The following is a 15,836-nucleotide window of genomic DNA, read 5'->3' as shown; positions in this document are numbered from 1 at the left end:
TGGGACAGATGACTTTTGCTGGCAAAGTGGAAAGAAACAGTGTGCCAGGGGCAGGGATGCAACAACTTGGCTGATCTCACAAGAAATTCCCTTTCTGTGGATTCCTTGCCACATTTAGAACTGCTCTCCCCAGACTACATCTCTTGAAGGAGTGCTGCAGTTACATTACTCAGTTCTGCAGGAAATTCCTAGCACAGATGCCCTGGTCTCCATCCTCATATACACATGCTGTCACCCTTTAAGGCACTCAGAAAAGCCTGTCTCCTCAAGGCAACCTTATAAATATTTACACTGCAGCTCTATGTTTAGGAATATCACTTCTACAACAAGACTCTGCTAAAGTCGCTTAATTTAAAAACCTGTAAGGGAAAGCAAACAGCAGTAAACAGAAGCCCACGGAGTCAGTGGGCTGCAAGACAACTTGGAGTTACATATAGGATCGAAATATGGCAATGCAGAAATCAAGACTGTGAGAGATGGCTGCTGAGAGTGTAATTTCTTTAACGGAACAGCAGGGTATGTATGTGCTGCGATTCCGTGAGCTGAAGGACACAGCCTGCGTCTGCTCTGACGCCGGGCACCAGTCCAGCATCCCACGGGTACTCGCAGCGTTGCAGGATCTGCAAGCAGATTCTGCCTTCGGAAGGCAAGATACGAAGGTTCATTTCGGTAGATAAAAGGAGGTTGGCTGCAGGGCGGTGGAAGCGGGAGTAGGAGTTTGTTTTAGTGGCCTCGGGAGAAATTCACTTAATTCTTTTGGTAACACAAGGCTTTGAAAACCTGAATGTTTAGATGCCTTCTGAGAACTTTTGAGAGGCGTGCAAGTGTCAACGTGCTGCTATCTGCCAGCTCTCTTATTACTGAGAGAGAAAAAAAACAACAAGAAACAAAAAGCCTCTCCACGGTATACTGCCGGCAACGCCTGTAACGCAGCGCCCGTGGAGCACGAGGCGCTTTCCTACGCGCTCAGCCTGAAGCTCAGGCAGCAGAGCCGCGCGCGGTACCGCGGGAGCCTCGCCAACGGCGCAAGGCGCAGCACGAGCCCAGCACGCTCCGAGCGCACCGTCCCCGCGGCCCCTTGGTGCCCCCGCGCCACCCGCCGCTTTTCCTCGCTTTTATCTCCCATAGCTTTTTTCTGCTTTTTCCCTTCAAAGGGAAGGTCGGCTGTCGATCGCCCGAACCGCCGCCCCGTCCCACCACATCAGCGCGGGGCGGGCCGCGGGGCCGCTCCTAAACCGCGTTTTCCTCTCCCACGCGGCGCCGACGTTCCCCCTTCTTTACACGCCCCGCTCCGCGCACGCGCCCGTGCGGACGAGGCGGGGCAGAGGCGCGCATGCGCGACCCGTCCCGCCCCCTCCTCTCCTTACTCCCCTCCCCCCCCCCCCACTCGCGGGCACACGGGGGCGGGGAGAGCGCGCGGGGCGGCGGAGCCGCTCCCCTGGCGGCCGGCGGGGCCGAGGCAGCCGCGCCGGGGCCCTGCGGAGCCGCCGTGAGCGCGCAGCCCCCGCCCAGCCGGGTATTGTTCGCGGCCCCGTCTCCGCCGGGAGAGTTTTGCCCTCGTCCCGGCTCCGCTCCCCGCCGGGGCGGGGCGGGCCGGGGCCCCTTTGTCGCCACCTCCCCGGCGTGCGGCGGCGGGCGGGCGAGCGGCGGAGGGGAGGGGGGGGCGAGGCTCAACATGATGGCGGCCGAGGCCGGGGCCGAGGACGGCGGTTCGGTCTCCTCGGCCGGGACGGCGGCCGCCGCCGAGCCGGGGCACTGCCGCGGCAAAGCGCCGGGGCCGCAGGGCCCCTTCCCGCCCGGCTCCGGATCCGGCGGGGACAGCCCGGGCGCCGGCCCGGCTCTGTGCTCGGCGCTGGGGCTGCTGGCGCTCGGCTCGGCCGGAGCCCCGCCGCCGCCCAGCGAGCCGGGCACCGCCGCCTTCCCCCCGCTGCCGCCGCCGCCGCCCCTGCCCCCGGCCGGCGGGCTGGCGGCCGTGGACGAGGGCGACTCGCTGGACGGGCCGGAGTACGAGGAGGAGGAGGTGGCCATCCCGCTGAACGCGCCCCCCACCAACCAGTAAGTACCGCGCCCCTCCGCCGCACCGCGCGGCCGCCCCCCCCGGTTCCGCTCCCGGAGCGCAGGAAGAGCGCGGCTCCGCGCAGCGCCGCGTGTCCGTGCGGCGGCGGGAGGCCGGGGGCGCCTCCCGGAGCGCCTCGGGACTGCGTCGGTAACTTCGTAACAGGCGGAGACCTCGCCGTGGTGCAAAGCGGCTGCTTTCCTCGTGTCATCCTTCTGCATTCCGTTGTTTGTAACTTAAAGGGAAAAAAAAAGGCAAACAGCGAAACTTTTCTTATGTCGTACAGGAACATCACGGAGGCTGCACGCACGTGTTTGCCTTGGCGGAGCAGGGAGGATGAGGTTTGCTCGCTCTGGAACGCGAGTTTAGAATGAGTAGAATTCTTCCTCTACTTTAAAATAGTGGGCGGGCTATTCTTATAGAATAGCGCCTGACTTCGCCGCTCAGCCTGTTTAAAGCAAGGCTGTTTTTAGTTTGTCTAAGTTTGTAGACAGGAGGCACAGGTGAAAAAGAAAATCCCGCAAACCCCCTGTTGGAGTTCATTCTCTTATCTCTCTGTTAAGGTGAATGGAAGTCCTGTGGTGCTGGTAGCAGAGTTTTGCAATCCGAGCAGAGCAGTTCTCAATTTATATTGTGTAAAAAATATAGGATGAGATAATGCTGTGTGGAGTTCGTGTAATTAATGAGTACTCCATGCACAACCTTTGGATTGAAGTGGAGGAAGCCTGCAGGTTTGTTTGAAGCACTGCAAGCCCAGTATTAGTGCAGAAAACAATCCTCTGAGGGGGTGCCTGGTTATTTAAGAAATGAACTTGTTTCAAAAGCTCCATTGCTTGCACCAAATAGTGTCTGGAAATGTGTTGTTCCTGGAGTTTCACGGGGATAGTAGATGACATTAGGCTTCAAGGTACTGAAAGAGTTGGACTAGATGATCATAGTGGGCTTTTCCAACCTTAATGAGTCTGTGATTCTGTGAAACCATGAGGCTGGGCAGATATTTTCAAGGCACAGATCAGAAAGACAACCTGAAAGCCCATCTGAATTTGCACTCTTTGCTGCATTCTTTCCTAATTCCACTATCAGAGACTTCTGCACAATTCATGTATTTTCATGGTTTCAGAAGCCACTGAAATCATCAGGAGGTCATAAAAGTGTACTATTATGGATCCTTTTTACATTCATCTCTCTCACTTTGACAGTCTTCCTAGTAATCTCCTGATTTCTTGACTTTCTGTGGAAGTTTGCTAACTTAAGACCTTGTTTTGTGCAGACGGTGTTTGAACAGCCTTTGACTGGCATCACTAATGAGTTGGAAACATGATTAGGCAGTTCTGACAAAGGATCAGGAGGGAAATAGAGGCACACGAATGTGAAATTGTTTCCTGAGAATTGTCTTGTAAAATCATTAGAATGAACAATTCCCTGCTTCTGATTTTCTCTCTGGAAGATCAGTCTGCTTTGTTTTCCATTAGATCCAGTTATGTTAGTCAGAGAAAGTGCAGACTTTTTTTGGAAGTGTCTTTAGGAAATGGGGTGATGGATTATAAATGACCACTTGTTTGGTCTTAAATACCTTAGGACATCCACAGATAGGAGTGGAATTTGCTGTCAGAGCATTGTCCAGTGTCTCAAGTGCTGGAGCGATGTCTGTTTTTAAGAGTTTTGACAAGTGTGTGCTGAGGGGAAGGCTGCACAGGCCCCAGTTTGCTCTGGTTATTAGTACCTTATTCAGACAAAAGGGAGATGGAAATCTTTGCAAAACCGGAGCATAACTCTGAGTTGAGCTTTCTTTAAGAACCCTTCATTTAAAAAAATCCAACAAATGAAGAATTTTGGAAAATTTATACATACCTCCTACCTCCATGTTCTTAGCAGCTTTTTTTTTTTTTTAATCACATAACCCTTGGTGTGTGACTTTTCAATAAAAAATTGATTGAATAGAACTGCGTTCTCATTCATCTATCTACGGTGTCAGTTTTCATCGTTTGTATTTAAGTCATTCAGATTGGCCATATGCTGATAGTAAATTGCATCCTCTCAGTCCTGCTGTTTTATTTTGGAAGGGCCCTTTCTTTCTAGACGTACCATCTGCTTCTATGAAATTAAACTCCTGATTTATTACCAAAACAAAGATCAATATTATCTATAATCTTATACAGGAAAAGGTCCACTATAAGTCTTTAGGAACAATAATTGAATTTATAGTTAAGATTAAATTTGTCCAGTTGGATATGATTACAAAACTGCTGTTCCATTTGTTTAAATGTGACTGCCAGCTCCACCCTTTCCCACTTCCTCCTAATTCATTCAGTTTTTATGGGAGGCATACATGATCGGCTTGATGGATAATTCTGTGACTTTGTTTTGTTTCTTTGTCTTATTTGCTTATAAATAATGTATGCATCTCAGAAAACTGAAAATACTCTTCTCTCTTGGCTTTGCATTATGTGACATTATCTCTTGTACAAGAATGAAAAGAGATTTTATTTCACAACAGTAAAACTCACTGGGCTTCTTTGCCTTCCCTTGGCATGCATCACATTTCAGGATTTACTGAATTGCTGGTTACTGACTCTACACAAAATAATCTGGTAAAAGCTGCTCCTGGTATTTCCTACTTTGTACTGCAGTCTGAAGTTGGACTTTTGTGCATGGAACGAAACAAAGCTTTTTGTAAAAACTTAAGCACAACTTTATAACCTTTTCATTTGCTGACTTGCTTTGCAAATTAAAAAAAATAAATCTGAGTGAATTCTCAGTTTACAAGTTTGTGACCATAGAGGTGTTGTAAATGACACGCTTTTTTATATGATTAAGTTTCTAAGCACCATGTACGTGACATGCAGATTTTCACAGTAGCTAACCTGAAGAGATGAGAAGTAAAACAAATGCAAATTCTGTACTTCCCATCAAGATACTGTAAATACGCTTTGCTTGGAGCAGTCAGGATATGTTCATCTTTGATAGCAAGCACCTAATAAATACACTTAAATTTTTTCTTTTCCATGTGCTAAGGAAAACGGGAACGTGTCGTCTCTGAATATGTTTTCCTGGATTTTCTAGTATTAGAAAGACACTGTCAGCATGTAACAGGTTCTCCGTAACCAAAAACACAAAATTTCCAGGTAGTGTTGATACTCATCTTCTTTGATACTGAGCAAAGTTGACTCAGGACTTGTCTGTTCAGCATGCATGTGTAGTTTTCCATTACTCTGGAGTGTAGCAAAGGCATATTTATGTTGTAGTTTAATACTGGGTGGGAAGCACAGGATGCTAAGGAATAAAATGGGCAATTCTATGTTGTTTTGTTCTTAGTTCTTCTCTGCTTTTTTTCTCATCTGCCAAGTGCAACTGACAGGTTGAAGGAGGTCTGAGATGTTCTAAGGGATTGACCTTCAAAATTAGCAAATGCTATCTAATTTAGTAACCAACCAGCGATACGTGAAATAGGCTAGATGTTTGGATATTAGGCTAAAAATTTTACTTGGCAAGATTATTTGGGATGTCTTTGTTCTATTAAGGCAGCAGAAGCAGTTACTGGGTATTTCATCAAAATTTGCAGTTTCATATGGTGTTTTTTTAAACAATGTTTAGCAGTTTTAAACGGAAATCAGATGAAATTGAAAGCTAACAACGTTACAAAATGAAACAGGCTGTCAAAATACTATCTGGTTTAAAAAAAAAAAAAGCTTTCCCAAAGCAGATATATTTTTAGTCACTCTGTTCAAGCAATATCATAGTGAGATAAAGCTGAAAATAGAGAGATGTGTAGGGAAACAGTGTACATGCAAGGATTGCAGGAAATAATATTTTTATGTCCAAATGTAGAGTGAATTCCAGGTTTTTCAGGTAAGTCTGTCAAAGGTGGCAAGTCCAGAGTTGTGCAACGTTTGTTTATTTGGGTAACTAATACAAAAAGAACATGGTTTTTGGATTTTTTGTTTTTTTTTTCCAGAATACTGGTTGAGGATCATTTTCCATGCCAATAAATTTGTTGCTGTGAAAACTAAGGGGAAATAACGTTGGCATATTTAGTTAGATTCTGTAAAAACATTAAAAATTAGATGGAATATAACTTGATTTTAGTGTATGAGGTTCCATTGCTGTTTAATGTTAATGTAGTTAGCAGCTAGATTTCCTTCTTTCAAAAAAATGAGGTTTTTACCTTCTATGGGGAGCAGGAATTGATTATTATCTGAAGTGGCTGATTAGTGTACTGAATTGGCCACTTACAAAATTGGTTTGAAGAAGTCTAGTTTTAGTTATGGTTAAATACGTGGTGTAAGAAACACTGCCTTCAATGCACGGTTAAGAGCAGCAGAGCAAAATTGCACGTAACCATACAAAAGAAACAAAGCAGTAAGTAAACTGATGTGATAGATATGTATACAAAAGGAAGCTTTAGATGAGGAGAAATGGCAGTAGAACAGGATTTGATGCTGGTTTGATGAGGAATTTTCAGTATTTCTAGCTAATATGAGGCGGCGTCACTTCATCTGCAGATTGAATGTTCTCTTTATACTTTATTTTGTTTGAATTTTGTCATATATCGATTTCTGGAATATCAGTGTGAGACTGACTGACTTTGTCTCTGGCCTGTCCTATTGTGAAATACAACATTGTGCCGTGTTCCTTCATCTTTTCTTGTTTTAATGTTTTGTAGGGAGGCAGTGGGGAGAAGCATGAATTTACCAGCATGGGTTTGGGTCTCTTCAAATGTGGATCCCATCCATTGTTTCCATACTCCTGCATTAGTTTTTCACTTTATCCCATATCTTTCTTTCTCCTTTAATAAAACTAAACCAAGAAATCTTGGAATTTATCTCACTAGTGGGCATCATAGGAGGCACCATGTTTTAATGTGATCTCTGTGCTTCATAGAAGTGTCCCAGTGGAACAATTCTGTTTTCCTCTGCCTTTCTTCAAATTATGCTCAGCACCAATGAAATGTTAGTGTCATTCAAATGCTTGTCAGGTTCCCTCTCCTGTTTTATACATGTGCAGACAGCCTTTACTGTTCTTTACCTTTTACATAAAACATCTGCTCTTTCCATCTGGAATGGAAGAAAAATTTGTTTTCACTTGATTCTGTCTTTTTGTTCTGTTTTGTGTTGAAGGCGATGGATAGTGGTCAGCATGGGTTTCTGAGGGGAATATTAAACTTAACCAACTAGATTACCTTCTATAGTGGGGTCCTTGGCTTGGTGCGTGCGGGAGGATTAGTGAATACTGTTGACCTCATCTTTAGTACAGCTTTTATCGCTGTCTCCTGTAGTATATAGCAAATAAGTTAACAGCACACAGGTTGGGTAAGTGGAAGTGCGGTTGAAAAGCCAACTTAGAAGTTGGGTCAAAGGGGCTTGGTGATCTGTGACAGGAAATGAAGTTGGAGGCAGGTGTTCCCCAGATTGTACCCGTGAGCCCATACTGTTAACGTGGTTATTGATCGCAGTGATGGGACAGAGTGCACCCTCGGAAAGTTCACAAACAGTGACAAAACCAAAGGGTTGATGTAGCTGGTGGGTGAGGTAAAGTGGTGTGGGATCTCTTGAAATTCAGCAGAGGAAATGCGTAACTGTCCTTTACAAGGGCTAGCACCAGTATATGCAGGGGAGTGACTGGGTGGAAAGCAGTTCTTCACAGCTGCATCAGGACCAAGTGGTTCTGAGAGACAAGCAAAAAAAGGGTTATCAGTGGTGTCTCAGGTGACGTTACAAGGACGTTACACTGTCCTTGTAATGGGGGAGATAGTCTTCCCCTCCGTTCAGTGTTGCTGAGGCACATCTCAGGTGTTGTGCTGGACTCCCTGTAGAAGGGAGAGGCAGACGTGTAGGAACAAGGTCAGCGTGGGACCACTAAGATAAGGGCTTGGACTGTTTTGCCTGGAGAGTAGACTCAAGAGGATCTTATCCATCTTACACATGATGGGAAGGAGCAAAGATAAGACAGCCAAGCTCTCCTCCTTACTGATAGGACAGGTTGATGTAGGAAAAAAATTAAAAACTTGAAATTACACTTGAATACAGAAAAAAAGGACACAACATTTATTTTAACTTTGGTGGTAGTCAGAATGCTCAACAGGCTGCCCTTGGGGATTATGAAGTCTCTATCCTTGAAAATGCTTGTAACCAAGTCCAGCACAGGACCACCAAGTTAATGGTTTGGATTATTTTGCCTGGAGAAGAGGCTAAAAGGGATCTTGCTCATCTTGTGTGTGATGGGAAGGAGCTAAGATAAAAGAGCTAAGCTCTTCTGTTTGCTACCTAGTGGCAAAAAAGAAGGTAGAGGGAAAAAAAAAAAAAAAAAAGAACTTGAAATTACACTTGAATATGGAAAACAAGTTTGTTTTGTTTGTTTAACTTTGGTGCTAGTCAGAATACTGCAACAGCAATGCCTTAGAGATCATTAAATCTGTCCTTGAAGATGCATGTAAGCTGACTGCGGCTCTGAGCAGCCTGCTATATCTGATCTGCTTGAAGAACTGGGTGGAAGGACAGGCTGGCAATCCCCAGTAGTCATTTTGTAATGATGGTATATGTAAACGTGCTGATTATATAGTTGAAGATTACTGTTATGAGACCTCTTTGCTTAAAGTACTCTGGAATCACCTCAGTGACATTAACTAATAGCAAAGGCTTTAAACTACAAGAAATCCTTAGGAAAATAAATAAAGCATTTCAATATTTTTTATGTTGACAAATTTAATTTTTACTGTAAAAGCTCCGGAATTTGCTTTTTAAATAAATTCTAGGTTAGTTAATAGTGTTGCTTAATTAGGTAATCAGTTTGCTTGTAATACATAACTTTTCCTTTTAAGTTATCTTTCTATTACTTTAATAGGTGTACTTTAAAAGTTGTATAGGAACCACTGCTGGTAAATGAACGTGAAAGCTCTAGGCACAGAGGAGGAGGAGGACGAGGGCAGAGTGACCGTGGGGGACAGGCAGAGATGAAGCACTGTAGGCTGACTGCAGCCCCCATTGCCTGTTCCCATCTGCTGCTCAGTGAGAGGAGTTAGGAGTGGTGGGGTAGGAGGAAGGTCTGTTTAGCTTAACCTTAGTTCTCACTGCCCCAGTCTGTTAGCAGTAGACAATAAATTGTATTAATCTTTCTATGTTGAGGCTGTTTTACGTGTGATGCTAATTAGGTGAGTGATCTCTCTGTTCATGTCTCAACCCATGAGCATCTTTTTCATTTTGTTTTCTCCAGCTGTCGAATACAAGAGCAGCATTGTGGTGAGGAGCTGCCTCACCACCATTAATGAAACCACTGTTAGTAATCAAGTGCCCCCTCCTCCCACCCTCCCCTCTAAAAAAAAGTGATTTCTCATCTTCAAGTTTCAATTTGTTTGGCTTTTTTTTAAGGGTTTTCATTTTTGTTGAATTGAAACAGTAGTACTCGACCATCCTCAAATGACAGCTGTTTTTATTTGTTTGTAAGTATAAACTTTCCTATACGTGCTAATGTAGAGATATTTTAGTTGCATGTGTTTGAAGAAGATGACTTTGCAACTACATTTGCAATGCTATGATTTTCTGTTAAAGATTACTGCCATTGCCCCAGCAGGGGTGTTTATATTATTTCTCCCATCCTTAGCTACTTGGAGATACTTGCACAGGGGTTCCTTCTGTGAACTTCCCCTTGTAGAGTACACTGCTTTCTTTCCTGAAGTAGTTTCAAGAAGCTGTGGGGGTTTAGTCAGTCTTTGATAATCAGCTCAAGAATCATATAATTTTGTGAGGATTTATTTAAGGCTTTTTTCTTTTCCTAAAATGTTTGGTCTATTATTGTTTTAAGTCCACCTGTTTCCTGTAAAATTAAGCATATATATAAATGCTGACCCGCATGTAGTACACACACAAAAGGATATTCTGTCTGTGGCTTGCTGGGTTTTGTATGCTTATTTTATATATGAACTGCATCAGCCTTTTGTGTATGAAATTTAAGAACAAAAGTATATCAGTTTATTTTCTACATTTCCCTCTGTTAATGAATAACAATGGAGGCCTTACAGGATTCATATTTGGATATTTTGCTAATCTGAAACACTGTGACTTACAAACATTAACTTGTTCAAACCACAGCTATTTCTAAGTACCTTTTCTTTGAGAGATTTTTGTTCATTTTAAGAATCTGTGGAGATTTTTTTGTTGTTATTTTTACTGTTTCAAAGATATACATGGGAAATACCTTAATTCTTCCAAAACATCACAAAGCCTCTGCAGTAATTGTTCTGTAATTCAATTTTAGAAGCAGGTTCTGTTTTGTCTTAGCTCTACACACAGTTTTATTGATGTCATAATCTTAGGGTCAGTGGTTTAATTAATTGTATGCAATTGAGTATATTCTCTTGTTATTTCTATTGTGTGTGGGAGGCATTGGACATCTTTTACTTTATGCATTGTTCCTAGCTTGAAAGTCTAGAGATGTCAGGATTTTCTCCTTAGAGCAACAATTCTCCATGGGCAAGAAGCAAGGAAACATTCTAGCATATAAGACAAGAATGAAGCACAGAACAAAAAGCCCTGCTTGGTTCCTTTGGGTGCTCACCCAGAGTTGTACCACTGACTAGGAGGTGAAAGCCAAGATTTGGCACTAAGAAGCAGAGAATTTCTGTTTCAGTTAGTGATGATTGAGCAAAGCTGGCATAGCTGACAGAAAATAAAGACAAGGAGAATGCAGGAGAGGGTAAGGTGCAGGGAGGAGGGAAGTTAAGGAGCTAATGATGCATTTAATGGAGTTATCAGCAGAAAAGATTATTATCCTAGAAATTAATCAGTTGTTGTCAAGGAATATCTTTTCATTTGCGTAGCAATATTGACATTGTTTCTGTAGTAGCAGCATTGATCTCAGTTTATATAGAAAAAGGACTTTCTTTGACCAGAAGGCATTAGTGGGAAGTGTGTGAAGATGAGTAACTTTTAAAAATGAGAAACTACTTGCTAAAAACTGTATTGAGTTCCTGAATTCTCATCTGAACTGACATTTTACTAAGAAAATGCAAGTTGTTTTTCAGTGTCTTTAGCTGTATTTCATTTGTTTATAAGTTGCTTTTGCAAAAGGGAAATAGCAGTCAGTGTTCTTTTTAGCAAATAGGTACTGGTAGGGTTGGGAATACTGTGCTTGCGTTGTATACTGTTATGCTGCTTTCACATCTCTGTTCTGATAATAGTATGCTGTTCATATGCTGTTTATCCCTAAAATACTAAAACTTACAGAACCTCACTTGTCTTAATGAAGTTGCTGGGGCTTTTTCTTCCCAAGTCCATAGTTGATATATCATCTGCTTGGAAGAGTTTTAGTGGTTTCTGGGGCTATGTGCAAGTCCTACCATGGGACTGATGTCTGTTGCTTAGTTCCTAGTCCTCAAGCGCAGCATGGCTCTGGTTTCTATCAAGTGTTTCTAAGGAGGTTTGGAACAATAAAAGGATATAAGCAGATTTATTCTTCATCAGGTGTACTTGCATTCCACCTCTTTGTACAAAATGCATGAGTATGTGAAAGGGATTAACAACCCTTACTTAACCTACTAAACATTACTAACCTTAGTACTAACACTAGTAGTACTAAACATTCCGATTTCATCCATACTGGACAAAGAACACCTGCATAGCTTCAGGTTAGTTTCTTCTCCTTCCAGTATTTTGCAGCTGCAATCAGTGTAGCATATGATCCATGTTTGTAGAGCTTTCTCAGGCAGGAAGTTTTTTTGCATTGCTGAGAACTGCAAAGACCCTGTCAAAAACTGCTGACTATGGAGTGATAGACTTAGCAAGACAGAATTAGTCAGTGAATTTATAAAAATCCAAGTGAAACTGCTTAATCTTTGCAAATAGAATACATAAAGGAAGTAGTGCAGCTTTACGCAGAATGCAGCTTTGTGAATCTGACAGATGCTGTTAAGAGGCAGAATCGGGATGAAAATAGTAGGACTAAGAATGTGCTTCAAACTGAAGAACTGGCAAATCTGAAAGGAGACAAACACTGCAGTGTCAGGTCTGCCATTGTTTATTACCAAGCATGGGAAGTTTGAGAGGGAATAGCTGGTGTTAACAGAATGATAAGAAACAAGAGCACAGGATATCTTGTTGGTTTTGATTTCATTTGTCCATGAGTCTACTCAAGACTGCTGTGCCATATTTTTTGAAGGATTTTCCTAGTCTAAGGTAATCATACCTTTGCTCTCTTTTGCTTTACGAAGGGAGCACAGCTTATGTAGAATCTGGAGGTGATAACAAAAGTTTGTAGTGTGTGTATAAAAAAAAAAAAAGTACTAAACCATTGACTGTGTATTGTTAAGAAGGGAGCTCTGACCACATCTCTTAGAAATTCTTTATTTCTTTTGTATTTGGTTGTTGCAGCAAGGTGTGCGGCTAAGATGAGCGTTGAGTGAAGTGAATCCAGTGATTTTTCCTCTGCGCTGTAATATGTTTCTAAGTAGTAGAAGGGAGATCTCCAGCTATTATCTGTATCCTCATTCTACTAAGTTGCAAAAATTACTTTTGCACTCCTTTAGTGCTTTTTCCTGCTTTGCCTTCTTCCTGGTCTACATTGTTTCCAAGTTAAAACTGCCCCATGCTGCAAGAGCAAGATTCTTGAATGGAACAACAAATCCGCATTTGCTTTTCTTGCACTTAAAAAGGAAACATGCAAATAAAAGTACTTGTTCAAACAATGTGACATGCTTCCACACACAGTAACAGCTGCCTCCTTCCAGATGGCAACTCCACCATCTGCTTTGCAGCCTGTCTCTTGGATGGACTTAGTAGCATGTCTGTGGGGCCAGAAGTCCTGTTACTGTACCACAAGCTTCTTTAGGGATATGATGTGATCACATTCCTGCTCCCAGAAAGAAGCGTTGGCTAGGTTTGATGGGACAGATATGGCTGGGTGTCTGCTGCCTTGCTTCTTCTGTGCTCTGTGGAGAACCACTGTGCTCCTCTTTTACTGACCCAAGGTAGCACCATTCTCCTGGGTTGCTGCATGGTGCTTGTACCTTCATAGAAGCAGCTTGTGCTGATGCAGTATTTTCCTTGTTTGCTTGCAGTAACTAAGATTATGGTACTTGGGGTTGAAGTTTTGAACATTCTGTTTCTGATTTAAACCAACAGATGGAAGCATTTTTTTGCACAGCATCAGACTAGTTTGTGAAACGAGGACGTGTGTAATTGATACTGTCTTAGAATTAAAATAAAGGTCACGGTGTGAGTAATAGGTTTGTTACAGCAGTGCCTAAACAGCTGGTCATGGAAACAACAACTGAGATTATGATCCAAAGCTGATATGACATTCTGTAGTTGAATTGTTCCATAACTTTTCATACCTTACAACATCTAAAGTATTGTCAAATCACTGCTGTTTAATTCAGTATTGTTTAATAATGTTAACTTAAAACATCAAGAAAAGCATATTATTAACATATAAATATCTAGAAAGCTAATGTTAAAAATAAGTGTTCTTACATAAGATTAGACAAGAAAACAGAAGTGACTAGCAATGATAGGGGTCTCGCCTTTGGCAGTGATAAAGGATATACATCCAAATAGCAGTGAGTTACTGTTCTGAGTGCACAAGCATTAAGAGTCTCAGCCAGGGCAGCAACATTCTGTTCAGGAACAGCTGCACAGCTGTTTGCACTTGACACCCTCCTATCCAAACCTTAATTCCTTTAATGAATCTTGTAGTGCACTGTAGGTAGGACTCAGTTTTACTCCTGTGAACAGGCTATGTTTCTTCTAGTTACACGTACATTACACTAGGCCGAAAATGCTGAAGTTGTGACAGATAGATTTCCTAGTTCTGCAGAGCCTCCTAAGAGGCAAGAGTATGTTTCAGTAGTGCATTTTGGAGAGACTGAACTCAAGCTTCCGGAAGATACATGATTGAGGAAGAAAGTCAGAGGACCTGTCCTGTCCTTTAGGTTGTCTGTACTCTTTACTGTCTGATGAAACTGCAATGAGTAGGACTGATTCCACAGTTTCAGTCATTTGTTGTATTTTTTTTTTTCAGATAGCATTGTGTGTTGGGTGGGTGTTCCTTTATAACACCATAAATTATGATATTTTTCACTAATATGAATTTGTACTCGGCACACTAATTAGTGTTGAACGAAAAATTGATCTGTGGATGTATTTCAAAGAAAAAAAAACACTACAAAATCAACCTATGGCTTAGCAAGGGTTTTTTTTTTTTTTTTAAGAAAGATAATACTACTAGATATATACCAAAAAAGATAACCGAGCACTTGATATCCTTAAATCAGAACAAGTATGACAATATCGTTAAATATTCTTTACTCATGTTTACTATTAAACTGTGTGAAGGCAATGATGAAAATTTGCAGAGTACCTCTTCATTGAGATCAAGTGATAGCTGAGTGAAGTAAAAGATGTGCTTTTAAAAACATAATCTGTCAGCACTCTACCATGCTATCTTGCTTGAATAAAGTGTTTCTTTAGTGATGAAACTTCAGTCTCTGGAAAAATGCAGTTGCTTCACAACAAGCATTTTGCTTACTGTCATGGTATCATAAAAGCTTGTACTTCAGTCTGTATCCTGTTTTCTGAAGATGTATGCTATCTGCAGAGGCTTCCTGAGGATATCACTTGAGCTGTTTTCTGTTATCACTGCTGTGTATGGACTTCTCTACTGGCACTTGTGCGTTACCTTCAGTTGTAAGTTAAATGCAGGGCAACAGCTTCGAGGGTGTCCTCTTTGTTCAGAACTTCTGATCTTAATGTGTTAGCATCCAGGTTAGTAGTGACCATTATTGTGAGAAATATCAAAAAGGTGAGCACTTAATTGGCGAGTAATCACGCGTTTTTTTTATCTAGTGTATTTGTTGTGTTCTTCCTATTTGCACTCCATATTATTAACATCATCCAGATTTTGAAAATGTGCCTTTAAGTTTGGCATCAAAGATAATGCGTCTCAATGAAGCTACGATCATTTTTCTTAAGTGGGTGATAAGTAGGAAGAAATAAAAGCTGAGTGAGCTCATTGTTAGTTTAAAATAGACTTCATGGAATGTTGGATTCAAATAATTTCTTGATCAGGAAAGTTTCTTGGGTATCCTGGGAGTTCATTCCTTTCAGAAAGCCATCCTTCCAGAAGAGTGAAGCCAGGTTGTGTCATGCTTGTAATTAACAGGATTTAAGCCACACTGTGCCCGCTGACAAGCAGAATATTTTGTCCTAGGTAATTTGAAACAGACCATCCTGATACAGTTCAGTTCCACAAAGGGCTCTCAGACGGAGCAGTGCCATCCACTTGTGTGCAGGCCGTTTGTAAGCTGGCAGTTCCTGCCAGCAAGGCCGTGCAGTTCTGGAATCAGGAATGCAGTGAGCAAGGCACCAGCTCTGCAGCCTGGTTGGCCTGCTGGAGCTGCTGCGCGGGCGTGCAGACAATGTGGCATTTTTTCTGGTTTAGCTTGTTTTCCTCAGGATGAGGAAGAGAAGCAGTGGAGACCTATACCAGCAAAAATACAGCCTTGCCAGGGCAAACAGTATCTGCACAGGTGCTGCTGCTCCTGCAGTATGTGATGCTTATCTGCAGAGTCCGACTGATCTTCATTCTGATAAAAGCTGCCCTCAAGGAAAATTTCTGCTTTTGCTTCCATTTTGTAAAATAAATGTTTCTGGCTAGATTTCATCAGCAGCTTAGTTGTTTGGATTTTTTTTTTTCCTTTAAAGGTACTTTTCACATCTATTTCAGAATTCATTTTTTATAACTCTTACCTGCTTGTGTATGTTTGGCAGAATCGAGTGGCTGGTCTGAAGTA

General features: G+C 42.3%; 1 protein-coding gene across 1 annotated transcript in view; it reads left to right on the top strand.

The window, feature by feature from the left end:
- The first annotated feature begins 1,451 nt into the window (after window positions 1-1,451).
- The window catches only part of RASA1 (RAS p21 protein activator 1), a 59,400-nt gene continuing 45,015 nt past the window's right edge, over window positions 1,452-15,836 (top strand). The window contains exon 1 of the mRNA XM_031609930.2: window positions 1,452-2,055. Within this exon, the coding sequence (XP_031465790.2) occupies window positions 1,676-2,055 (380 nt within the window). The 5' untranslated portion in view covers window positions 1,452-1,675. The remainder of the gene's footprint in view (window positions 2,056-15,836) is intronic.

Source organism: Phasianus colchicus, chromosome Z, assembly GCF_987193195.1.
Source record: "Phasianus colchicus chromosome Z, bPhaCol1.hap1.1, whole genome shotgun sequence".
Classification (NCBI taxonomy): Eukaryota; Metazoa; Chordata; class Aves; order Galliformes; family Phasianidae; genus Phasianus; species Phasianus colchicus.
Note: the sequence above shows the minus strand (reverse complement) of the source record. Positions and strands in the feature narration are given on the sequence as shown.